A 27,097-nucleotide genomic window follows, 5' to 3' on the forward strand; every position below is an offset into this window, starting at 1 on the left:
CAAGGAAGATGACAACCTGTGCCAGGCTTCAGGGAGTCTCGCATTTGCTCTCCATTGGAAATGCCAGCTGCCTACAACACCCCTGCGCCTATTCTTCCTAGACAGATCAGAAAGTCTGCCAGATGTGTAAGTCAGGCATGGTGTGTGTGTGTGTGTGTGTGTGTGTGTGTGTGTGTGTGAGCACCTGTGTGAATCTCTTTACCTTGTATAAGAACTTTTCCCCTCTCCACCTAAAAAAAGACACAGTTCACTCACAAACCAAAACATAAGGCCTACATTTAAATACTTTATAAATAGTCAGAACCTAAGACCGTTCCAAATGCTCCCAGGAAAACCCACCCCAAAAGCCCTCAGATGGAGATATGGGTGTGATCTCAGCTTCCAGCAATGCATTTAACTATGGAAACTCCCCAGACTTCCTCTCTCATAAGTCTTCATCATCAAAGGTCTCAGTGCATCTTAGCATCACTGTCTCATCATCAAGTGGGATGGCTGCTTCCTGCAAAACACCAGGATGGAAGAAATGGAGGGGAAAGTGAGAACATTTTCTCCCTGAGCCATCCAGTCCAGGTTGTAACCCAACAACCCCAGACCAACCCACTATTGTACCCTCCTTTCACAAAGCTACCTGAATTTCTGTTTCCAAACTCCTTTCTCTTTGATCTTTGGTCACCAATTTCTGGAAGAAAACAAGAGTTCCAAGAAGAAAGGCCTCATCCCAATTTCACTCAACCCTCTTGAAGGAACCACTTCTATGGTAGCCTTAAAAAGTCTTTTTTGGGACGCTCTCCAATGGGACACCAGAATAGGAAAAGTTCCTAAGTTTTATCCCCCATAGTAAAACCTCAGACTCAGAGTGGTCCATTTGCAAAGAGAATCATTACAAAGAGTTTGAATTTGATTGTGTCTGTAGGTCAATTAGCTCTCCTCAGTTCTCTGACTGGAATGAACCTCTAACCCTAGTCAACCATCTCTCCAAAGTATGCCCGTTGGTCTCATGGGTGATGGGGTTCACAGGACATGTGGATGACTCAAGGGAGATCCCTCTTTGTTACTAAAGAAACATGGAGCACATGCCCTACTGAGGTGGGGGCATCTTAAGTGAATGCACAGGGAAAAAACCAACAGTATTACTGGTCCTTCCCCTAGCATAGATGCCAGCAAGGCTGAAAAACGACTTCCAAGTCCCACCAAAGGAGATTCAGTTGGAAAAGGAACTATTTGTATTAATCCATGTAAGAAGGAAAAGAACCAGGTTTCAGCTGCAGGAGGTGTTATTAGCAAAAGCTTGAAAGAAGAGGAATTTAGAGTGCTGGAGGTGAGGCCAGGAGGCCTGGTCCATGGGGGGGGGGGGTAGGTAGGAATTAAGAGTTAAAAAAAGAAATAAAGAACGAACAAAAACTCAACTTATAATGTACCAATTTTGAATCTCTGAGTAAACACCTGATTTAAATTTATTTTATTTTGTTTTTAATTTTATTTATTATAATTTAAATTTTATTCAAAATGCCCTGTGCACCCTAAAGTGCTATAGGGCCCTAAGAAAACAGCTCTGGAAACTGTAAGCAGGAGTTTGTGAGCTGAAGCCATAGCTCACATCAACAGGTCCTTAGTAAAGGGGCTTAGTAAATATTTATGTGAATTAAGTCACACTGGCTAGCTCATCCTGCGAAGGCTGATGGGAATCAGAAACTAAACATGATAAAGTAGAAAGCCTTTTCTTTTCATGTGTAATGGAGAACATGGAGGCAATTTGAAGCTTTTTGTTCTCTCTCGTCAATATTGGGTAGAGAAAGGGCCAGGAGCCTGAAACTCTAAAAAAACAAGTTAAGGCCAACGTTTTTACATCTCTCCAACTACCTACAGAAACCGTGTTTGGGACAAGAAGTAATTTGCTGCTGAGGGAGAAGCAGGAGAAGGTCCCAAACCAGCAAAAATCTTTTTGCTCTTAGTTAAGAATTCTAGGGGATGTGATTAAAAAAATGCATTATGATTCAAGAGAACGGTACCAAATTGTACCTTAGTGGTGTTGGATTAAAAAACAAATCTTACTATATAAAACATCTTTAATGGCTGGTGATTGTTTAGATTAGGAGGTTGTAGTAAAGAATTCCATCGTAAAAAATAAACGAAGGGTAGGCAATTCATGACTCTTAATAAGTCTCTGAAGGCTTGGCCAGAGAAGTCCTATTATTTAAATCCCAGGCAAAATATTACTAGGTTGAGCCTAGAGTTTTGACCTTTCGACAAAAGGTTCACTGCCACCTAATGGTAGCATCCCTAAATTTCAAGTTCAGCCTTTTTTTTTTTTTTAAGGACAAGACAATCCCACCCTCACTGCACCCCCCCCCCCCCCTGGCCCCAATCTGATAGAGTTCTAAGATGTCAGCAAATTTCACATAAACCTTCACAAAATGCCCTGCCATCCCACCCACAACTGGGGTGAGAGAGGACAATTGCAGCCGCCTTTTCTCTTCAGAGTCAGATTATCATAGGTCCAGTTATGCTGAGAAGGTAGAGATTTGACCTTAAGCAAATAACTTTTCTCTGCTTTTGTTTTTTATACTGAAGTTTAACTGGAGTCCCAGGCTACTCACCAGAAGGTCTCTGAAGATTTTGAAACTCTTTTGTCCTTGTGAGTGATGTAAAAATTTTTTTAAAAGACTTTCTTGCTTTAGAAAAGCATTCCCTCCTGTTTCTTCTCTCGGTTTTCTCTTAATAGTTTTCAGTTCCGCAGGAGAACATATGACTTAAGTCACCTCCAAATGGAAACAGGCCAAATGAAATGCAAATGAATGCCTAATGGCTCCTTTTTGGTGTGACCAGGAAAAAGTCATTCGACATTTATTCCCTTCCTACTACATACAAGCTATTTGTCCTGAAAAACCCTCATTAAGTAGGAATTTAATTCCTGGACCCTTAGATGAAAAGGCTAATGGGCTCTCATCTGAGCTACGTAGAAATTCAAGCAAATGAAATACATTGAAAAATCCCTTTCCCCCATCAAGGGGAGAAGCAAGAGGGCAGAGATCTATCTGCTCTCCTCTCTGTCCTACCTGTGGCAACTGTGTGTTAGCACAGAAAAGGCCCTTTAAGAAACTGACGATCTGCACATAGAGATGATTGTTTTCCTCTGGATTTTCTGAGCTGCAACCTGCAAACACTGAACTGACAATAGAAATAAAAAGAACATTTAACTCCTAGGTTTTGGTTTTTGTTTTGTTTTGTTTTTTTACCTTTCCCTGGGTACACTCAAATAGTTCTACTGAGCCCCTGGTGGGATTCCCACTCCCGAGATTCCAGCTAAAGGAAACCACAGTACTCTGTAGCCCACTCCCAGCAAAGCTCTATTATGTCTCCTTGGTTCCTCTCTTTTAATCTCCCGTGATATAATCACAATTCTGGACTATTCTAGAACTCAATTTGAGTTGTTGAGTGCACATCACAAACAATAAGGCCAGGAATAAACTCCCCTTGTGGTAGGGTTGGTCTCTTAGCGTCTTGGTGCCCTAGAAAATCCTCAAAGGCTCCAAGTAACAAGTTGCCAGTCTGCCTTGGCAGGGTGAGCTTACCCACTAGGAGCTGCCCACACCCGGGAAATCACAAGTCTACATTGAAAAAAATCCTTATGATCAAATTTGGGCCATGATCCCTAGACAGAAGGAAGGGATAAAATACTTAGTTCCAGTAACTCCTCCCCTTGTCCCACAAAGCAGTAACATAGAACATTGATTTCATTCTCCAACGTTGTTCATTTTACATAACCATCATGGTCTAATGACAAGGGCCAGTGGGTTGGGATTCAGAAGGCCTGGCTTTGAATCTTGGCTCTTTTACTTTAGACAAGTGGCAAACTTTCTGAACCCCAGTGTTTAGTTGCCTGAAAAAAATGGGAATAAGATAGCATGACCAACCTCACAGGGCCATTATGAGTTAGTGTGCATAAAAATTTGTGTAAACTTTTGTGGTTGTTCCTTCGTTTCAGTCACGTTCAACTCTCTGTGACCCCATTTAGGATTTTCCTGGCAAAGAGTGGTTTGCTATTTTCTTCTCCAGCTCATTTTGTAGGTGAGGAACTGAGGCAAATAGGGTCATTAAGTGACTTGCCCAGGGTCACATAACTAATGTCTGAGGCCAGGTTTGAATTCAGAAAGAGCAGTGGGTGTTCTTGACTCCAGGACCGATGCTCTGTCCACCTCACCACCTAGCTGTTCTATGTGTTCTACTTTATATCACTCTAAACATGTCAACTGCTATTATCCAGAACCCCTGTTCATTCATTCTAAAGGATCTGAGAGGAGAAGCATGGCAGAGAACACTAGATATTGAAGCTGAGGACCCATATGTGAATTCTGTCTCTGCCATTTTTCTGTGTGATCTCATCTGTTAAAATAAAAGAGAGTTGAAATTGGACTAGGTGACCTCTAGATATAAGATCCTGAGGAAGGCATTCCATGTTCAGTGGGGACCTCTGGCGCAGTGACCCATGCAGAAGCCCAGCTGTATAATCATCTTTTCTCTCTGTCCTAAGGGGACAAAGGAATGTGTGGCTAGCAAAGAAGTCTCTGGCCAATCTTCAGAATAAAGCAAAGGACAGCTTCTTTATCCATGCAGCTGCTGAGGGTCTGAGGCAACAGTATCCATCTTGAGATGACCTTTTGGATTTTCTTTAGCTTTATCTTGGGTCTTAAATGACCGTCTCCCTCCCCCACATTTCCTGTGTTATTGACTTCTCTTGGAGGAATAACAATTTATGCCAGATGCCTCCTTTTCCCTAGCTCTCTCACTAAAAAAAAAGTTTATTTTCATAAGGAGGTAACAAGGTAAAGGCTGTAAAGGCAGACTGTTTCTCAGCAAAGCTATCCTTGGACTAAGGCAATATTGTCTCAAGCACTTTTCTTTCTTTCTTTTGTTTTTTACATTCCTTTTTATTCTTATGGACTTGATAAACATAAAGCAATTTTCACTAACACAAAAAGCAACCTCTACCCTGCAAATAGCAGGCAAAGCCTTGCATAATCTTAATCACAACTTAATAAGTGTTCTATTTATCTACCCATCTATCATCTGTCTATCATTTATCTGTTTGTTCATCTATCATCTATCTGTCATCTATCCACCTATTTATCTCTCTACCAGTTAGCACAGTGCCTAGCATATATTACTCGTTTATTTAATAAGTGCTCTATCCATCTATTTATCTATCTATCCACCCATCCATCTATCCATCTATCCATCTATCTATCTATCTATCTATCTATCATCTATCTGCTTAGCACAGTGCCTAGCACATATTAAGCATGTAATAAAGTCTCTCTCTCTCTCTCTCTCTCTCTCTCTCTCTCTCTCTCTCTCTCTCTCTCTCTCTCTCTCTCTCTCATTTTCTCCATGTCTCAGTCCTTTACTCATTTCTTATCCTTTGCTACAAACGAAAACAGTAGCTGGTACTAATAGGTGGCCTGACCCCAGAGGAAGGATGGTCACCAGATTTAGAAGAATGATGGAAAAATAAAGAGGAGGGCATTAAAAGGTGGCAGATTTTGGGTTCAATTTTAGGAAGATCTTCCTAACAATTAGGGCTACCTGAAAATACTTCATGTGGTGGTGAGTTCCCCGTCAACTGAAGTGTGATGGGATGACTACTTGTCAGGCCTATGTAGAGATGATTCACACTTCAGATCAGGGTTCAACTAGATGAGGATTAGATGCCTTTTAATCCTGAGATTCTAGGATTTTAGAAGCATGCCTTACATTTGAACTCTACCCACAATGGCCAGTTTGGTTTTGACCCGCTCTATATCTAAGCTGGGGATGTGGAGGCGGGGTGGGGGGGGTTGGGGGGGTAAGATCCACAGTTGCCTCAAGACAAAGGATAAAGGAGTGAGTGATTTGAACTCTAGCCTAAGGAAGAACTGACTTAAATGGCCCCAGACCTGCTGCTGAATCCATGCTGGCTGATCCTGGAATTAGCTAGATTCTCTGGGCCTCCTCCCACACGACAGGCCACTAAAGAGCAGAAGCAGTGACATGAAGTATTTTACAATATGTACCTTCCCACGGCTGAATGTTTTGTCGGCTTGTTGCTATTTGGCTGTTTTCAGTTGTGTCTGACTCTTCATGACCCCATTTGTGGTTTTCTTGGCAAAGATACTGGGAAGAGTTTGCCATTTCCTTCTCTGGGTCATTTTATAGATGAGGAAACTGAGGCAAACAGGGTCAAGTGACTTGCCCAGGGTCACGTAGCTCTTAAGCATCTGAGGCTGGATTTGAACTCAGGTCCTCCTTATTCCAGCGCTGGCACTCTATGCACTGGGCCACCTAGTTGCCCAGTTAACTTGCACACACAGGATAAAAGGCTCTGCCTGGGTTACCTTCCTCAGGTCCACTAAATGACTGCCTAGGTAACAAGGTGATACAGTAGATAGAGTGATGGACTTGGAGAGGGGAAGACCCAGAGTCAAATCCTGCCTTTGACATTTACTAATTCTGTGATCCTGGGTAAGCCACTTAACCTCCCTCAGTTTCCTTTACAGTTTCTGTAAAGTGGGGATAATAATTGCACCTACTGGATAGGGTTGTAAGGATTAAATGACACAACATATGTAACATACCTTGCATACTTTAAAATATTATATCAACATTAGCATCATCATCTTACCTGGGGCTGGACACACCTGTGGCCACATCAAACGCATCTTCAAAAAGGATCTGTAAAGGGTTCACATTTTCTTATGTCAGAAGTAATAATCCATTTCTGGGCCCAACAGGCTTGGGATTCCCTGGTAATAAGGTTTTCCTGGCTTGTGCAGCCATGCCCTGGAAACTAGTTACATTCACATGGGGGCTGCGCTGTAAGGTCGGGGGGCAGAAGGGTAGTCCCACAATGACCCTAAATGCTGGACATTTAGCCCAAGGAGGTCAAAGACAGAGAGAAAGGAGCCCTATGGATCCAAAATACTCACAGTAACACTTTTTGTGCTACCAAGAACACGAGGAGAAAGGTGTCTGCCCACCAATAGGGGAATGGATGAATAAATTGTGTAGTATTTGAGTGGAATGACATGTTATTAGAGAGTAAGAAACCACGAATACAAAGAATCCAGAGAAACTTAGGAAGCCTTAGATGAACAGATGCAGAAGGACCTGAGCACAACCAAGAGAGGAATATATAAGGGCCACGATCATGTTAAGGAAAATAACACTTAAAAAAAACCCTCCGTATGTACGTATTGACTAGTGTTGACTACAGAGGTCTGATGATGAAGCATAACTCCCTGTTTGCAGTAGGGAGGTGGAGGACCACAGGTGCAGATTACATACATGATTTTTCTTGTTGTTTAGTCATCTCAGGCTTGTCCAATTCTCTGTGACCCCATTTGGGGTTCTCTTGGCAAAGACACTGGAGTGGTTTGCCATTTCCTTCTCCAGCTCATTTTATAAATGAGGAAACTGAGGCAAACTGGGTTAAATGACTTGCCCATGGTCACACAGCTAGTAAGTGTCTGAGGCTGGTTTTGAATTCAGGAAGATAAATCTTCCTGACTCCAGGTTTGGTGGTCTATCCACTGTGCCACCCAGCTGCCCCTATGCTTTTAGAAGCAATAATTTTTTGTTTTGTTTTGTTGCTTAACTACTTTTTAAAGAGAAGATCTATGGGACAAGAGCACTGTGAAATGACACCAAATTTTTTTAAAGAAATCAATTTTTTTAAAAATCCAAAAAGAGAACTGATTCTCTTCCTAACCTTATTTGGTTAAAAATGTGCTGTATTCTATCGTGGGTCTCCCTAATTCTGAGGTCTTATTGAAAGGGTCCTGGACTGGGCATCTTAGAACATGTCCATCATCCTGGTTCTGCCACTGCTTTCTAGAACCTTTGCAGTAGCCAGTTTCCTTAACCTTCCTATGCTGGCCTCAAACACTGAGGATGGGGGAGAACTGAAATAAATGGGGATGAGAACCAGAAAGGGAGAGTGGATTCTGGGGAGCCGAGGTGGGTATTTTCACTTAGAGGGCAGGCAGATGCTGAGCACAAAAGGACGTGCAGGGGGTGGGGTTCTATTTTAAGGAAGAGGGGAAGACTGACTGGATGGGGCGGGGAGTTAAATATCTCAGGTCAGAAAGGGCTGTTATGAGGCTGGGATACTGAAAGAATCTGCCATGCCAACCAGGTTCCAGCCTCAGATCCTCATGCTTGTTCTTGACAATGAGGCTTGGGAGAGGCATACCTAGAATGAGGAAAATACTGTAATCATTGACTGAAAAGAAATCCTAATTATTTGGTGTCTGGAGTATACATTACTTATGGACAGCTAGGTGGCACAGAGGATAGAGCTCTGGCCCGGAGTCAGGAAGACTCATCTTTGTGAGTTCAAATCCAGCCTCAAACACTTACTAGCTGTGTGACCCTGGGCAAGTTGCTTAACCCAGCTTGCCTCAGTTTCCTCATCTGTAAAATGAGCTGGAGAAGAAAATAGCAAATCCCTTCAGTACCTTTGCCAAGAAAACTCCAAACGGAGTCAAGAAGAGTCAGGTATAACTCGACAACAACAACTCTTCATCCTCCATTAAGGAGAAATAGGAAGCACCAAAACTCCATTGTGTATTGTTTGTGTATGTACACTAGGCCCACACTTACGGCACTGCCAATGCTTGCAAACTAAGAATTCCATCTCCTTCCTCCTCCAAGTGTTTAAGAAGAGGAAAAGATTATAGGAAGAGCGTTGTACTTGGTGATACAAGACCCAGGTTCAAGTCTAGACTCTAATACTATAAGCTGTGTGATAATGACCAAGACACCCTCTCTTGAGCCTTTTTTGTTGTGGTTCAGTCATTTCAGTCCTTCTGTCATGCCTGACTCTTTAGGACCCCATTTGGGGTTTTCTTGGCAAAGAAACTGGAGTGGTTTGCCATTTCTTTCTCTAGCCCATTATATAGACAAGGAAACTGAGGCAGCCTGTTAAATGACTTTCCCAGGATCACACACCTACTAAGTGTCTGAAGCCAAATTTGAACTCAGGTCTTCCTGACTCCAGGCCTGACACTCTATTCACTGCCCTAGTTTTCTCATCTTAATAATGGGGATAATATATATTTTCCTTGTACCTCCCCCTCCAAGGTTGTTGTAGCAAAGCACACTGTAAATTGTAAAATGCTATATAAATAATATAAATATATTTATATTATAAATAAAATAATTTGATAATAAATATAAATAAATTTAATATATTGATATATTAATTATGTATATTATATCTATATATAATAAATAAAAATAAAATATTTGATAAATTTATATTATGAATAAAATAAAATATATAAAATTGATTATTTATTTATTTACTCAGCTATGCCTTATCCTGGAACCAGAAGACCTGAGTTCAAATCTACTGCTTACTATCTGTGTGCCTTTAGGCAAGACGCTTAACCTCTCTGGGCCTCTGTTTCCTCATGTGTGAAAAGAGGAGGTTGGACTAGGTGGCCCTTCCGGCTCTAGGTCTATGAGCTTATTGGGGAGCGTTGCACCTGGAACTGGAATGTCCCGGTTCCAACTCAAGAGCTCTAACCAGGAGTCCCCAGGTGCCTCTGATACTTAATAGCTCCACGACCACGTGAAAACCCCTTAACCTCTCTGAGATCTGGGCAACTCTCTAAGACTTATTTAGTAAGTTATTTGCTGGGGGGGGGGCAGGAATTACTGTATTATGCAAGAAAGCATGTACTAATACATCCTTACTATGGATCTTAGGTCTGAATGGACTTTGTTTGCTCTTGTTTGTTGGAAGCTTTTCAATTGCTAAGACACAGCAGACATCTCCAGGATGCATGGGATTCCAAGCTAGCAGCTTCTCCCCTTTACTGAACTATTTGCTCAGCAGATTGGTCCCAATAAACAAGACATCTGAGTGAATAGAGTCGCATTCTAACTTTGTGCACGGTGTCAAATGCCACACTTGGCACAGGGCAGGCAATTATCAAGTTCTATTTTAAAACCAGATAATGCCACATGCCTTATCTCACTAATCCTTAGGCTAGGCCTTCGAGGAATGGAGTCTAATTTCTCCTTCTGCATACAGCTGTCCTGATCTCCTGACTAGTTAGAGACCTCACCACTCACTCATCTTTACTCTCAAACTTTCCCCTCTGTGTCTGCCAAGGATAGTAATAAATCCATATCCTGGCCACTGGGGAACTTGGGGAGACAATGAGGAATAAGAGGACAGAAGAATGAGGCCTACATTCTGGAACCATGAGTTTTCCCCTTCCTAAATTCTATACCATTATTTAAGTACCACATTCATTCATTTATGCCTCTGTCTATCCAACCATACATTCAATAATCATTTGTTAATTACATACCAGGGGCTTGGCACCCTGACGAGGCAGCTAGATGGCTCAGTGGATAGAGCGCTGGAAGTCAGGAAGACCTGAGTTCAAATCTGGCCTCAGACACTTAGCAGCTGTGTGACCCTGGACAAGTCACTTAATCTCTTTTACCTTAATCTACTGGAGAAGGAAATGGCAAACGACTTCAGTATCTTGGCCAAGAAAACCCCATGGACAGTATGGTCCATGAGGGCATGAAGAGTCAGACCTGACTGAATGACTGAGCAACCACAACCTCCCCTTGACCCATGCCCTCCACCACTGATGGGCCAATGGTTATTACAGCTACCTGAAGACTCAAACTCATGCTCTGAGTTTTCTCTTCTACAATCCCTGCAGGTAAGTAACTATAGAAGGGCAGCTAGGTGGCCCAGTGAATAGAGAGCTGGGCCTGGAGTCAGGAAGACTCATCTTCCTGACTTCATGAGTTCCAGTCTGGCTTCAGATACTTCCTAGCTGAGTGACCCTGGGCAAGTCACTTAATCCCTCTTGCCTCAGTTTCCTCTTCTGTAAAATGAGCTGGAGAAGGAAATGGCAAAACCATTCTAGTATCTCTGCCAAGAAAACCCCAAATGGAGTCACAAAGACTGAAAGAGACTGAACGGGCAGCTATAGAAGCCTCCTGTTATAACGAATAGAAGAGCTGCCCTTAGAACCATGAAAAATTGGTTTCAAGTCTTGCCTTTGACATATTCTGGCTCTGTGACCCTGCCCAGGACTCTTAACCTCTAAGAGGCCCAGGCAGCAGCAGTCTAAGGGTATAAAAGTTGCTGTTCTGCATTGGTCAAGGGAATCCCCTAGAGTGCCCTATATAAATAAAATCATAGATCTAGTAAAAAAAAATCCCTGCACAACCAACAAGTCAGCATTGTGATAGGGCAGAACTTCCAATGATATCAACTATGTTCCTACTGACATCCTTGACACATTGATGTCACACTGGGTAAATTTTCTGGCCTCTTCCTCTATCTGCAGCAAAGGGCACCTCTTCAGGACCTACCTCCATCTCCCCCAAAAGACCCCACTTACCTCCTCCGGAGTGGAGACCAGGGATCCATTGGCCTCTTCGCTGCCAACGCTGCTGTTCTTCACACTGTCCTCAGCGGCACGTGGGGGCTCCTGGCAGGGGGCCTCTGCGTTTACAAGGGCACTCTGTCTCTGGATGCAGGCCTGGAGGATGCTCCCTCTCTTCTCTTCTGGAAGCTCTTGCCACAGATGGGAGATAGCCATAGAGACGATGGGCAGGGTCACCTGCTCAGGGGAGATAACTCCATTCTGGATCAGAAGGTCCACTGACTGCTTGTAGAAATAGAGATATCTAGAAGAGAGGAAGGCCAGCGGTAGGAGGAGAAGGGTGGTCACTAGAGGGCCCTGGAAGAAGCCACTTACCCAAGGTGCTGCTCCCCACCTTTTACTCTCATGCCCATGTTTCACTGGGGTGTGACTGTTTCACAGATTCTCAGAACGGGAAGGGACTTTAGACAACTGGGGAAGAGATGGTCAGACTCCAGAATCTGATGCAGAATCCAATCTGCATCAGAGCAGAAGTCTCTTCTAAAATACCCTCTAAAAAACGGTCATGCATTCCAAAAGACCACAAATGCTGCCCCCTTTCTGACAGAGAGATGATGGACCCACAAATTCTTGGCCATGGCCAATGAGGGAATTTACTTTACTTGACTATGCAAATTTGTTACACGAGATTGATCGATTTTTGTTGTTCATTGTGGGGGCAGAGAGAATATAAATGCTAATTAATGAAAAATGGTTTTAACAACACTTATGTACTCCTTAGTCACAGCAGGGCAGTGGATATAGGAAGTGGTAGCAGGACTAATTCTCCCTATCAGACGGCTGGGAAGATGAAGCAGGGAATAGTGAAATGACTCAACCCAGATCATTAACTGAACTGTGAGGAGGGTTGGGAACAGTAATCCCAAAGTGACTTGCCTTTTGATATGAGACCCCACGTTGCCCTAGATCTTAGGTTTTTCTAGTGATGGGGTAGGGATGCATGAGGAGGGACAGTTCTTTTTAGATCATGCCATTTTGATGCCCTACTCGTTCATGGGGTCCTTTAATTGATTTTTGCTCCAGTCCCAAAGGCTTTAAAGCAGGACATCCCTGGGACATTCAACTAGAAACCACAGACCTGGCCTGGCTGGGAATGAGCATGGCAAGAGGCCCGTACTAGCTCTGGTTCTGTTTCCTGGTTTGTAAACAAGGAAAAACCTGATTTGCCAATAAGGAACAGTGTTGTGAAGTACTGCTGTGGCCCTTTGGAGAACACCCTTGATGACTCCCTCAGTCTCCATGATTACAAACTCCGTGAGGGCAAGGACTTCATCTTACATAAGTATTCTCTGACTTCCATCTGTAATGCCCCATAGAAGAGGCATACTGATTTCAGCTACATATAAATAACACATTGAAGAAAAGATTCTTAACAACCAAAGCTGTCCAAGTAAGGCAGGGGCTATCTCAGTGGTTCATAAATTCCTCAGCACTAGAAGTCTTCAAGGGGAAGAAGCTGTATGACCTCTTGTCACACATCGTGTTCAGGGAGGGTTCCTACAATCATTGGGGGTTAGACTAGATGACCCCTGAGTTCCTTCATGATTCTGAGGTTCCCTGGTACTATAAACCGATAACCTAGGGTCCCTCTGCAATTCTAAAATTCTGCATCTCTATGGACGCTACAACTGCAGTGGGCTCAAGAGAAGAAATGAATCCTCGCAATGAACCTTAGAAAGGAAAGGTCCCTGATCTTTGTGGGAAATCTGGACCCTGAGCTATGGACCCTGAGGTGGCTGGGCAATGATTTTCCTCTGTGCTTTGATGATGTAGTGAATTAAGTATTGGACTTGGAGTCCAAGTGTGGGAGTTCTACGCACTTATTATCTGTGTGACCCCGGGCAAGTCACTTAACTCTGAGCCACAGTTTTTCTCATCTGTAAAATTGGGATAATGATAGCACCTAACTCATAAGGTTGTTGTGAAAATGAAATGAGACAGTGGGTATAAAATATTTCACAAAACTTAGCGTTAATAAATGTTAGTTATTGTTATGATTAACTGTCCTTCAATAAAACAGAGCTAGGGAGTGAGAGATGAAGAGTTTCTTTATGTCTTTTATGTTTTGTCAGAGAGCTCAGTGTAAGACCTGTGTACCGAAGATGCAAGATAGGGCTCATGTAATAGTCTTAAAAGATGCCTATTATCCAGATCCTGGCTAAGTAGAGAGGCTTATTGGGGAATAGGTTCCGAGGGACACATGTGCTAAGGCCACTGGGTGGTATAGTGGAAGTAGGTAGGTGGGACAGTGGATGGAATACTGGGCCTGGAGTCAGGAAATCCTGAGTTTGAATCTAACCTCAGACACTTACTGGTCATGTGATGCTGGGCAAATCACTTACCCTCTGTTTGCCTCAGTTTCCTTAGCTTTAAAATAAGAATGATGACAGCACCTTTGAAAAGCGCTTAGCGTAGTGCCTGGTACAGAGTCGATTCCATATAAACGCTAGCTATTATCTCTCATAGTGGGCATGTTGGATGTGGAGTTTGACCCCGAGGTTCAAACCTGAACTAGGTAAATATTAACGCTGCTATTACTCTGGGATGAAAGGACCCCTTCGTCACGTAACGGATGCTGTCTTCCCCATGAGCACTCTAACAAGTAGCTCTATGATGTATTATCCAAGTCAACGTCCGCTGCCTTGGACAGCCGGTAGATTAAAATGCCCCAAGACTATATAAAAGCATCGTATTGGTGCCCTCTGCTGGCCAAGTTCTACCCTGATGCCTCACACACTGTTACTAACTTCTGTCTGGGAGAAGAGGGCTCTGGGTACACAGGGGGTGGCCTCTCTATATCACCAGACAGGTCATAAGATCATGCATCATAAATTTAGAGCTGAAAGCGATTTTAGAGGCTGTGGAGTCCAATCCCCTCACTTTTTTGTTTTTTTCTTTCTCTCCCTTTTATTATTTTAACAATCTCCAAAAAGAATGGACATTTGTATAAACACAGAAGAACAGAGAAAGAGTATTTGCACATGAAGCTGCAAGTCTATTATATACAGCTTGCTTTTCTATTTAAAGGATAAGATACAATCAACCTATAACGGACCCCATTAGCTTTCTGGGGAATCTGTGGATCCCTTCTCAGAATAATGTTTTTAAAGGTGTTAAATAAAAAATGTAGGTTTTATAAAGAAAACCCATTTATATTAAAATACAATTATATATGTATATGCAGTACATATATATCTATCTATTTATGTGTGTGGAGAGAGAGAGAGAGAGAGAGAGAGAGATAGAGACAGAGAGAGAGAGGCTTAGATAGAGAGAGGTTCCATGTTAAAAACTCTGCTTTTAGGGATAGTTGTGAAAACTGTGAAAAGGAACTTGAGAGGCCCACCATAAGCCACTTCACCAACAAGAGAACTGGTCTAGGTCAATGCCTTTTTGCTCTGTGACCTAGTCTAGCAGTGCTACATCTTGCACTCAGCATCTCTGGCTGGTCCCCAGAGGGCCTGACTCCTTCTTCCTCCAATGGAGCAATTCAGACAAGAGATCCAGCCTCAGGACCCTTCTCTGTCTCTCTCTGTCTCTGTCTCTCCCCCTCCCTCCCTCCATCTCTCTCTCTCTCTCTCTGTCTGTCTCTTTATCTCTCTCCCCTTCTCTCCCTCCCTCTCTTTCTCTGCCTCTCTCTCTGTCTCTCTGTCTCTCTGTCTCTCTCTCCCTCCCTCCCACTCTCTGTCTCTCTCTCTCCCTCCTTCCCTTCCTCCTCTCTCTCTCTCTGTCTCTCTCTCTATCTCCTCTGTCTCTTTATCTCTCTCTATCTCTCTGTCTCAGTCTTTATCTCTCTGTCTCTCCCCCTCCCCTCCCTCCATCTCTCTCTCTCTATCTCTGTCTCTTTATCTCTGTCTTTCTCTCCCTCCCTCTCTCCCTCTCTCTCTCTCTGTCTCCTCTGTCTCTCTGTCTCTCCTTCCCTCCCTCTCTCTGTCTCTGTCTCAGGCTTTATCTCTCTGTCTCTGTCTGTCTCTGTCTCTGTCTCTCTGTCTCTGTCTCTCTCTGTCTCTGTCTCTCTCTGTCTCTTTCTCTCTCTTTCTCTCTCTCACACACACACACACACAATATCATTACCAATACCACCAACCATTGCCAAGTAGGCTTCACCTGCGTACCGTTCAAATTCCATCAAGTCAGGAGATGAGGTGACAGGGGATGAGTGGGACAGTTCGCCCCTTCTCCCTTCTTCTTCCTCCTCCACAGCTTCTCCGTCAAACTCTTGAATCAGATACCAGATTGTTGAACCATTCTCACCTGTGGCTTCTGACATCATGCTGGGGAAAGAAAGAGACACACGTTGGATGGGTAGCATCTCTTACATCTATCCCTCCCTCCCTCCCTGCCTCTCCTTTCTACTTTCACTTCCACCCCCGGTTCAGGCCCTTGGACTCCTTATTTAATTGCACCACTGACTTGGACTACAACAATGCTCTCCTAACAAGTCTTCCTTCTGGTATTTTCCGCTCCCACCCTTTTCCACCATATTCCTCATGCAAACACCTGCTCATTTCACTTTTTTGGTGATGCTCATGTGCTGACTGTATAAGGCTCGGATTTAATGACCTGGCTAGCTAGCACCTACTACTTCCTGCATTTCTAGGGTGACTTGCTCTTCTTTCCTGCTTCGGTCCCATACTTACCCGCTTGTCTGTTCTTACTTCCGTTGCTGCTTATGCATGGAACAGTCTCCCTTACATTTCCACTTATTGAATTCCTGTCCATCCTTCAAAGTTCAATTCAAAAGCCACCTCCTCCAGGAAATCTTCCCTGATCCCCTAAGTGGTTAGTTAGCTGTTTCAGTCATGTCTCACTCTTCATGGCCCCACTGGGGTTTTCTTGGTGAAGGTACTAGAGTGGTTCTCCATTTTATTCTCTAGCTCATTTTATAGATGAGGAACTGAGGCAAACAGGGTTAAGTGACTTGCCCAGGGTCATACAGCTAATAAGTGTCTAAGGCCAGATTTGAACTCAGGAAGATGAGTCTTCCCGACTCCAGGCTTGGTGCTCTATCCACTGCACCACCTAGCTGCCCTAAGTTAGTAATAAATGATCTTTTCCCCATCCCCAGACCTCATATGACACTTTGTTTGCATCCTACTTATTCACTTTTTTATATTAATCAATTGACACATGCTTACATGCCAGGATTGAGCTAAGCATAGGGGATTCAAAGACAAAAGTGAAAAAATTTCTGCCTCAAGGAATTTACATTTCACTGGGGATACAACATGTTAATAAGTACATGTAAGATAAATGGAAGGTAATTTCCAAAGGGGAAGGCACTAGCAGCATGGGGAAGAGGAGGAGGTCTTCTGCAGAAGAAAATGGCCCTTGAGCTGAGTCTTGAAGGAAGCTAGGAATTCTGAGATGCAGAAGTGAGAGGGAGTGTATCCCAGATATGAGGGAGAGCCAATGTAAAGTGAAGGAGTTGGAGGAGAGGGTGTCCTGTGTGAAGAACAGGAAGGAGGCCATTTTGGCTGGGCCATAGTGTCCAAGAAGGGGAATCACGTGTCCCAAGGTGATTCAGGTGTGTAATGCCCCCGTGCTAGACTATCAGCCCCTTGAGACAGAGATCTGAAGTTAGCATTTCTTCCAGACTCTAGCACAATGCTTAGCACATAGTCGGTAGTTCAGAAATGTTTGCAGAATGTCCTCAGACTTTGGGAGTCTGCAGTGCCTTACCTGTGATTGTTGGAGTACATCCTGGCATATTCTTCTTTGACTTCCTCTAAAGTGGATGCATTTCCATCCTCCAGGTTGAAGGATTCTGTTGGCAGGAAGAAGGGAAGGATGCCGCTGTCCAGACGGAAAGCCTGACACTCATCCCCAGCCTATCTAAAGATCCTCCTCCTTCTCTTCCTCCCACTGGTTGATGAGGGATTCCAGAGTGTTTATTTGACCCCTCGGCCATATCCAGCTGTCCTGCCCCAGAGGACTGCCAAGGACCCCAGGTCAGGCTTTGTCTCTCATTTAGTGAAACTCTAATCCATCTATCCAGACCTAAACCCCAACTGATTGAGAAGCAGGGTCAGGTTTGGGGAGAAGGGGTGCACGGATACCTTTCATCTTCAGCAAATGATCCAATGTTTGCTCCAGTTCCTGAATGTGATTCTTTGCCTTCCGCAAAACCTGCCACTAAACACAAAGGCGAAGCTGAAGCCCCTCTCTGACCACTCTGAGCAGGTGTGTGTTGCTAGAGGCAGAGAGGGCTGTCCCCATGGACCCTTCTTTCCCAATAGTCAGTCACAATCTTTGGACCATTTTGGTACAAGTGATAGGAATGGGCAAGATTACTGAGCCCAAATTCAACTGCAAGGATTTGAGACTTTAAAAGAGTTCATGTAAATGGGTTTTATATGAAATATCAAAATACTTGAACAAGCAGAGATCAGCAAAATGTTGCTTGAGTGTTTTTTAGTGTTTTGTTAAAATGCCAAGCTGAGATCAGCAACTTAAATGTTGGTGTGTACACAGTGGCTGCAACTCTGCCCCCATAGATTTCTAACAATTCAAACCTGTCTGTTGATTACGATGAGACAATAGATTTAGAGCAGGAAGAGACCTCAGAGTTCATCTAGTCCAGGCGTTCTGAACCTGGGTCCATGATTTTGTTTTCTTTGACATTCTGATAACTGTGTTTCAAGTCTTCTTTGTAATCCTTTATTTCCATGCATTGAAAAACATTATTCTAAGAAGGGGGGCTGTCCCAAAGGCTTCACTGGACTTCCAAAGGGGTCTATGGCAGAAAAAAGGTTAACAGCCCCTGATATAGTCCAACTGAAGCCCCAAAAGGTGATGTGAGCCTAAGGGAATACATGCTAAGAAGGGACAGTGCCAGCACATGGATCCGGCTCCTCTGATAACAATTCCACTGCCTTTTGCCCCCAGGCCATGGTATTTTGTCATGGACATTCCCAGGAAGACACCTCTTAGCTTGGCCAAGTAGGAGTTATGAAAAACGAACAACTTTATGGTATATTCAATGCAGCCGGTGCTAAATCTGATTGGTCTGAATCATGATTTAGGTAATTTCTTTAAGAATGGCCTAGAAGAGATCTGTAGGCAGGGATTGTGGCTTATGCTTTCTTACCATGGAATACAGTTATCTCTTCCACATCAGGACTTTTCTCCATTGTGGTTTTGATATATCGTGGGTCAGCATAAGAAACTAAATGGGAATTTTGGGGAGTTTCACTGAAGCCACAGATGCTGTGCGGATGATACAGAGTCTATGACCAAATACTTAACCCAAATTTTACAATAAGGTACTGTAAATACCCCATAAAAAAATCAGACTTCTTCTCTGGCACGAAGGGACTACCAAAAAATTTTACCCGGATTTTCCAGATGGAGGTGGTACTGTGCCCCTAACCCCTGCAATGTGGAAGTGATAACTGTACTCAGTATGCTCAGGCATACTCCTTCACTGATGGGTTGCCTGGCTAAGTAATTCTACTCGCTGCTTTTAGACAGAAGATTTCCTATAACAGGAGATGACCTAGTTTAAAAATATCAGTCTCCAGGAAGCTTGGCTTCAATGTCCGTAGGAAAACAGAAGTAGCAGGACTAGATTCGTCTTACGTCTAACAATGTGCTGCCAGGTAACATTACAATCTCCCGTACAAACAACAGGAACTCTACGTGGATTCATCATTCAACATCTCTTTCTGCCATGCCCAAAGCTGGCATTTCATAAATGTTTGTTAAATTTTATTAGCATTGCAGTTCATCTAGTAACTCGTTAAAATAGCCACCACAGCAACAGGTACAATTTCTAATGGTATCGTCAGCTTTAACTCTGAATTGGTGAGCCCAGAAATTTTCTGCCTGGTTTTTCCCCCCAAAGTGTGAAAAGTTAGAAAAAGGAAGACACAATTTAAACTTCTGAAATTTTTATCCCACAAAGCAAGACAACACAGATGGCTTCTTCATTACATTCTGCTTTACTCACACATTGCATCTGGTAGGAGTTAAGTTTGCAATTTTAGGTGAACTCACACACTAATCAGATGCACCATGGGGAGATGCTCAGATCAAAGCCATAGCCAAGCTCTCTGACCAACCCAAAGGACAAGGGAGAAGGACTGGAGACAACAGTACAATAGGAAGCGTTTCCCATTTAACACAATGCATTTTAGCATCAACAATCTACTCAAAATAGAGGCACACTTAACGTTGCTCCAAGCAACACTATGTCCCTACAAAGCTTCTGACCCAGTGCAAATGATGCCAGATTTGGAGTCGGAGGAGATGAATTCCTGACCTTGGACTAACAACTTAATCGATTCAGGCCTCAATTTCTTTATCTGCAAAAATTGAGGGGTTTGAATAGATGGCCTCTGAGGTTCCTTCCAGCTCTCAATCTATAATCCCGTATGCACTAAAGGGACCCAGTGTCTCAAAACTATAGGGAAAAGTAAGCAGAAAGAATAGGATTCTTGTCCGTGAACTCTTCTACTATTTATAATGATTTATCATCCTTCAAAGGTTGCAAAGAAGATCGTGTAAAATCTTCTTTCCATTCTATTTCCACATGGAAGTGTACATTGCATTTGGTGTTTGTTAAATTCAGAATTTTTTAAAAAATTGCAAAAAAGGTAAGTTCAGATTTTTTTTTAAGTTTGCAAATTACATACATCCCCTTCTTGATCCTCATAACAACCCTGTGAGGGAAGTGTTGTTGTTTGTCCCCATTTTAAAGATGGGAAGACTGAGGCTCAGTTAAATTAATTGCCATGGGTCACCCAAATAATAACTAAGGCAAGAAATCTGCCTGCCTCCAAGACCAGCACTCTAGCTGCCTGTCTTTACTGGTCCTAAATGACAGGTCACTGCTCTATCTAGCACCCTCTCCACAATGAGGGAAAAGCATGAATTAGAACTTCTTTCAACTCAGATAAACATTCTCCTTTTGGTCTTTTAGCTCTTTAAGTTAATGTAACAAATACTTCCTTGCTAGCAGGAAGACACAATTCAGGACCATTCCTTTCTGGATGACCACAACTTCTGATGCACAGTGAGATGACCTTTACTAAAATACTGTTCTGATGTAGGGGCAGCTAGGTGGCACAGAGGATAGAAGACCTGAGTTGAAATTCAGCCTCAGATGCTTACTAGCTGTGTGACCCTGGGCAAGTCACTTAGCCCTGTTTGCCTCAGTTTCCTCATCTGTAAAATGAGCTGGAGAAGGAAATGGCAAATCCCTCCAGTATCTTTGCCAGGACCCATGAATCATGGGTCACAAAGGGTCAGACAGGACTGAAGTGACTGAATAAGACCAATTCTATTCTAACTTCCTGCTATGGAAGTGACCCTGAGTTCTCAAAAGCCCTTCTTGAGGAGGGAGGGGGCCCTCTCTGACAGCGCCAACCCAAGTTAGAAAGTCTTCAAGCGCAGACCCTGCAATGGATGGCGTATCTTTTGTCTGAGGCCCAGCATCACTGAGTCCAAAGGGGCAAAGAAATCATCTATTTTAGGATTGTCATCTGTACCCACGGAATCCTCCATTCAAATCAAATCAACGGGCACTTAGTAACGGCCCACTTACAGGCAAGGCAAAAGGCAGGTGGATGGAGTGTAGAGAGGTTTGCCTTTAGAGTCAGCAAGACCTGAATTTGAACTGTATCTGTCACACACATGCTGCGTGGCCCTGGGCAAGTCACTTAACCTCAGCGCTCAAGGAAACTCTTTAGAAATCCCAGGCAAGCCTACAGTTCCCAGCAGTGATGAAATTCCATGTGTGTGCGGCCCCAAAAGAAGCAAACCATAAATTCTGTACAGAGACAAAAAGGAAAGCAATCCCTGCCTGCTGGGAGCTCTCATTCTGCTTGAAGGAAAGAAGTCATCCCAGGGCTAACTTGTGCTTTTTAGATTGTTCTGGAAATGTATTGTTTAGATGTTTAGGAGCTTCCGCACCTTCTCCCGTTACAATAAGATGAGGAGTTTCACTAGGACCAGGATTTCCGATTCTTTTGTGTCCTCTCGGCCACTAACTCACGGCTCCAACAATAAGGAACAATGAATATAGACGATTGATTCCTTGCCTATCTAGGTAAGGGTGTTGTGTTTTGGGGGGTTTGTTCTTTGCTAAGGCCATTGACTGTATGGTGGTCACACAGAGAACCTAAAGGCCAGGCACGGCTTCTCCTGATCTGAGGCTCTTTTCTCACACCCTAAGATATTAATAGTAATAGTGTAGCATTGATAGTAATAGTCAGTTAGGTGGCCCGGCATATAGAGCACCAGGCCTGAAGTCAGGAAGACTCATCTTCCTGAGTTCAAATCATGTCTCAGATACTGGTTGTGTGACCCTGAGAAAGTCACTTAACCCTATTTGCCTCAGTTTTCCTTATCTGGAGAAGGGAATGGCAAATCACTCCAGTAGCTCTGCCAAGAAAACCCCAAAAGGGGTCACGAAGAGTCAGACGTGACCTAAAACAACTGAACAACAACAAAAACCATTCACAGAGTGCCTGTAAGTGCCTTTGATCTGCACAAGAACCCTGTGAGGTAAGTGCCATTATCACCCGCATTTTAAAGAAGAGGAAACTGAGGTTGAGAGGTGGTTAGTGATGGTAAGTTTACAAAGTCCGTTGGGACCACAATTAACAAAATATTACCACTAGTGGAGGCAGCATTTTACCATCTGCGCTAAAATCCAGCAGTCTCGGGCTCAGAAAGGACCTCAGGAGTCACCGAGTCTAACCTGGACCTGGACAAAAATCCCCTTTACACCATACCTGACCAGGGGTCATCTGGACTTTGGTGGAAGCCCCCCAGGGGGGCCAGTGGTGAGAGATACCAAACCCTGCTTCCTGGGGGCAGCTCACTCCACTCCTGGTGAATAGCTTGAGTTTTGATAGAAAGCTTTTCCTTCCATCGAGCCTAGATCTACTTCTCCTCAGCATCATCCCAATGACAAGGTTTACAGCTGGTTCAGGTGTGAAAGAATTCACTCAGGCGATATTCTCCTAACCAAGAGGAGCTTTATTGCCACAAAAGCAGCCGGCTAGCCCTGGAAGAAGGACTAGCAATTTACAGAGGGACCGGGGCTTGTTTTTATAAGGACAGGATAAGGGAGATGGGGGAAAATTTATGACCCAGGATGAGGGAGACAAGGAATTTTGTGGTCTAGGATAAGGGGGAAGTTTTATGGTATTCCAAGATAAGGGGAAAGAGACTTTGGGGCACCCTCAGGCTCAGGAGGGGCCTCACAAGGTACTGAAAAAGCAACCCTTAACATAACCCTTAGGGCACCTTTGTATCCACTAATATTTCTAGTTCTGTCCACTGGAGCTAAGAAGCCCAATCCCCTTCCTCCATGATTGCCCTTCAAACACTTGCCAGACAGCTCTGGGTTGTACACATTAGTTAGAGGGCAAAGGTGCAGTGAGAAGCGGGTGCCTGGCCTCCAGGATGCCTCCAAGATGCTGTGTTATGAAGCTAAGCAAGTGGGATGAAGTTTCATGATTGGTGTATGAGAGCCATAGTTGGTTTAAGGGGGGAAATGGACTCATCCCCTTGCTCTAGGAGTCTGTCAAACCAGAAGACTCAGGTTGGAACAGGCTCATATCCAAAAGGCTTCCTACTTCTCCCCATGTGCACGCAAACAGGGACGCTTTACACACATGGGCACACATGGCAATGTCCCAGCTGGAAGATCATGACCAACCACTTAACCAGGGGGCCAAAACCACACTTCACTCCACTTCCCTTAGACATTTCTGGCAGGAGTGGGGATAGTATTGTCCAAAGTAACTGAAACATGGATGGCTCCTGCACAACCTCCTCTCCCTGCCCCAACACACCCAGATTCCCCATTGCCTTTGTCATCTGGGCAGGTTCCTCCATGATCTCTCTCCCCCATTACGCTTCCCTGCCAACCCCTCCTCTCCTATGAGCTCGTAGATGCATAGATTTAGATCTGTAAGAGACCTTAGAGGTCACCTAAAACTTTTTTAAAGATGAGGAAGAGCCAGCTGGGTGGTGCAGTGGATAGAGCGTCAGGAAGACTCATCTTTGTGAGTTCAAATCCAGCCTCAGACACTTACTAGCTGTGTGACCCTGGGTGAGTCACTTAACCCTGTTTACCTGTTTTCTCATCTGTAAAATGAACTGGAGAAGTAAAGGGTAAACCACTCTAATATCTCTTCCAAGAAAACCCCAAATGTGGGGATCTGTAAACTGAACTAGAAAAAAGTATCTCTTCCAAGAAAACCCTAAGTGTGAGTCAGTCACAACTAAAAATGACTGAACAACAACAAAAGTGAGGGAACTGAGGCCCAAAGCAGTCAGATGACTTGTCCGATGTCATACAGGTAGCAAGCATCAGAGGTGCGATTTGAATCTAAGCCTTTTGACATGAAATCCAGTCCTCCTTCTATTGTACCAGGCTTCCTTCCTCATCCTGAAAAATGTTGGGGTCCCTGATCTATAGCCACTTTCCCTCCCCCTTGAGCCACTCACCCTGCACCCCCCCCCCCCATACCTTTGAAGCTGTACTATCGGATGGAGAAAAAACTGTTTTCCTAAGGTTGTTGAAGAGTCTGGCTAGCGTTGCACGATGCCGGGCCTGAGACAAGCGTCTCCGCAGCACTCGGGGCTCTAACTCCTGCAGCTCGGCTAGGAGTCTAGGAGTCACTCTGACATATAGGTTGCTGAAGTCTTCAGATGTCTCCATTAAAAGCTGCAATGGAATACTAAGCCTTTTGCCCTAAATAAGTAAATACACAGGAGGGAGGGGGAGAGAGAGAGAGAGAGAGAGAGAGAGAGAGAGAGAGAGAGACAGAGAGAGAGAGAGAGAGAGAGAGAGAGAGACAGAGAGACAGAGAGACAGAGAGAGACAGAGAGACAGAGACAGAGAGACAGAGAGAGAGAGAGAGAGAGAGAGAGAAAGAGACAGAGACAGAGAGAGAGAGGAGAGATGGGAGAGAGAGAGATAGACAGACAGAGAGACAGAGAGAGAGACAGAGACAGAGAGACAGAGAGACACAGAGAGACAGAGACAGAGAAAGAGACAGAGAGACAGAGACAGAGAGAGACAGAGAGAGAAACAGAGAGAGAGGCAGAGACAGAGAGAGAGAGAGAGAGAGAGAGAGAGAGAGAGAGAGAGAGAGAGAGAGAAAGAGACAGAGACAGAGAGAGAGAGGAGAGATGGGAGAGAGAGAGATAGACAGACAGAGAGACAGAGAGAGAGACAGAGACAGAGAGACAGAGAGACAGAGAGACACAGAGAGACAGAGACAGAGAAAGAGACAGAGAGACAGAGACAGAGAGAGACAGAGAGAGAAACAGAGAGAGAGGCAGAGACAGAGAGAGAGAGAGAGAGAGAGAGAGAGACAGAGAGAGACAGAGAGAGACAGAGAGAGACAGAGAGAGAGAGAGAGAGACAGAGACAGAGAGAGAGACAGAGACAGAGAGAGAGACAGAGAAAGAGACAGAGAGAGACAGAGACACAGAGAGACACAGAGAGAGAGACAGAGAGAGACAGAGACACAGAGAGACAGAGAGAGAAAGGCTGTGGATGGAGGAAGAGAGGAAGAAGGAGAATGGAAGCGAGGCACCCTCACACTCACACTCATTATCCATATCAGACCCTGATGGAAATACAGCACATGCTATCACACGGCATCCAAAACCAGCAGCTATCAATACCAGGCTGATAGTCAGAGGTTCCCACTGAATCACAGAACAAGAATGCCAGGGCACCAGTGGAGTCGGACTCCTTAAATTCTTGATGTAGTCCATGCAGCCAAGGGAGTGGCCTTCCAGCCCAAGCCCTATCGTTAGATCCTAATTTCTAAGATACAACGCAAACTCCTCAGCCAGGCATTTCGAACCCTCCATGATTTGGCTGGAACGACCTTTTTCATAGTACCCCCTCTCCTGTACGGTATTTCCCATCACACCAACCTTCGACTGCTCTATCCAATCTCCGACATCAGCCTATCCCTCATGCCTGGGGTCTATTCCCTCCTCCTGCTGCCTTGTAGAATTCAACTCTCAGTTCGGCACAGCCTCTTTTAATTCCTCCCTCAGCAGCCCCCTCCCAAGGACACAGACACCTCCAGCCTTGTGATTTGCACATAGTAGGTGCTTAAAAAATGTTGAATTCAACCAAGTTGATCTCTACCAATTTTCAAACAGCTGGGACTCCTAAAAGATGGCCCCCCCACCATGGGATCATAGATTTAGAGCTGGAAGAAGGGACTGAAGAGGGTATCACCACCAACACCCCCTTATTTTACAGATGATGATGGAAGAGATTAAGTGCCTTGCCCAGAATCGTGCAATCCGCAGTGTAGGTAAGTGTCTAAGATTGTCTAAGAGAGGAGTCCAACCAAGTCTTCCTACAAACCCAGCGCTCTATCCCTCACCCCACACTGCTGTTATGTGACAGCATCTAGCTACAGAGTGGAAAAGTCCCACAACCACCACAATGATAGCATTGGCTTCCCTTTACCTAGTGCTTTCAGTAGAGGTTTCTAGTCTTGTCTTTCCCTTTACCTGGTCTTTCCCTTTACCTAGTGCTTTCAGTAGAGGTTTCTAGTCTTGTCTTACTAGCAGTGATTACTGAGGGTAATCCTTTCTTCTATCTCCACTGTGGCTAGTACAGAGAGGGGGTCCCTTCTCTATAGCAAGCATTGTTAGTGATCTCACTATCCCTCCCTCAGAAGATCTGGCGTTTCCCACTGTAGCCACAGCAGACCTGGGCAGACTCGACATACTTATTTGTACAAGTTCCTGACAATCCACTCCTTAGAGGGATTCCGGCTATCCTAAGGTCATGAAGGGATGTCCAAGGAATGTTTCTTTTTTTTTTGAGGGGGAGAATCACTGTCTCTCAGAAACATTGATCATTCATTTCCTCATAATTATCTAAGCCTCAATGTCATTTTTCCCAGGGGAATGCTGACAATGACTCAGCAGCTGGGAGAAGAAGGAAGCCTTGAAGGGAGAATCAATTCAAATGCATACTAAATCACAGATTTTAAAATGCTTTTTTCCCCCTGTAATGGAAAGAATACTAGATTTGGAGTTTGAGGACTCTGCCTGCCACTTACCACTCATGTGGCCCTGGGCAGATCAGTTCACTTCTCTGGGACTCAGTTTCTTTATCTGTAAAATGGGCACAGGAATACTCCTCCACAGAGTTGTAATATCCTTGAGGTCGCGGACTGTTTTTATTTTTGTCTTTGCATCCTCAGTACCTAGCACAGTCCCTGATGCATAGCGGATGCTGGACAAATAAATGTTTCTTGAATTGAATTTCTGTCGCTATTGTTATAGGAAAAAAATGACCCTAGAGAGCCCTAAAGGAAGCATTCATTCTTCTAACACACTGATCTCCACCTGTAGCAAAAATGAGCAGCACGGCCATTTCTCCACATTTTACTTCTAGGGAGCTTGGAAAGAGGGCACTTAACAAGCTTTTAATGTACTTCTTTTGTTTCCCCACAAAGCCCCTATCGTGTGGCCTAACAAGAATGAAGCAGGCCCCACAGGGAAGATACAGCCAGCCAGCCAGCCAAATGATCGCCAGCCCATGAAAAATGAAATTAAAATAGGTGCTCTGTTTTTCTGCAATCTCCCAAGGCAGCGACTCATCTGTAAAAGAGGCAGACACCCCAAATGATGAC

The 27,097-nt window shown here is 44.2% G+C and overlaps 1 protein-coding gene across 1 annotated transcript; it reads right to left on the reverse strand.

Moving 5' to 3' along the window:
• Positions 1 to 418: 418 nt before the first annotated feature.
• STRA8 (stimulated by retinoic acid 8) lies at positions 419 to 24,138 on the reverse strand. The gene is made up of 8 exons (XM_036758672.1): positions 23,947 to 24,138; positions 17,519 to 17,594; positions 17,142 to 17,226; positions 15,575 to 15,733; positions 11,415 to 11,703; positions 6,659 to 6,708; positions 3,057 to 3,168; positions 419 to 499 (listed from the first exon to the last, which is right to left on the reverse strand). Exons 1-8 carry the CDS (start codon positions 24,136 to 24,138, stop codon positions 425 to 427), a joined length of 1,038 nt encoding a protein of 345 aa, XP_036614567.1. The 3' UTR covers positions 419 to 424.
• Positions 24,139 to 27,097: the final 2,959 nt, after the last annotated feature.

Source organism: Trichosurus vulpecula, chromosome 5, assembly GCF_011100635.1.
Source record: "Trichosurus vulpecula isolate mTriVul1 chromosome 5, mTriVul1.pri, whole genome shotgun sequence".
Taxonomy (NCBI): domain Eukaryota; kingdom Metazoa; phylum Chordata; class Mammalia; order Diprotodontia; family Phalangeridae; genus Trichosurus; species Trichosurus vulpecula.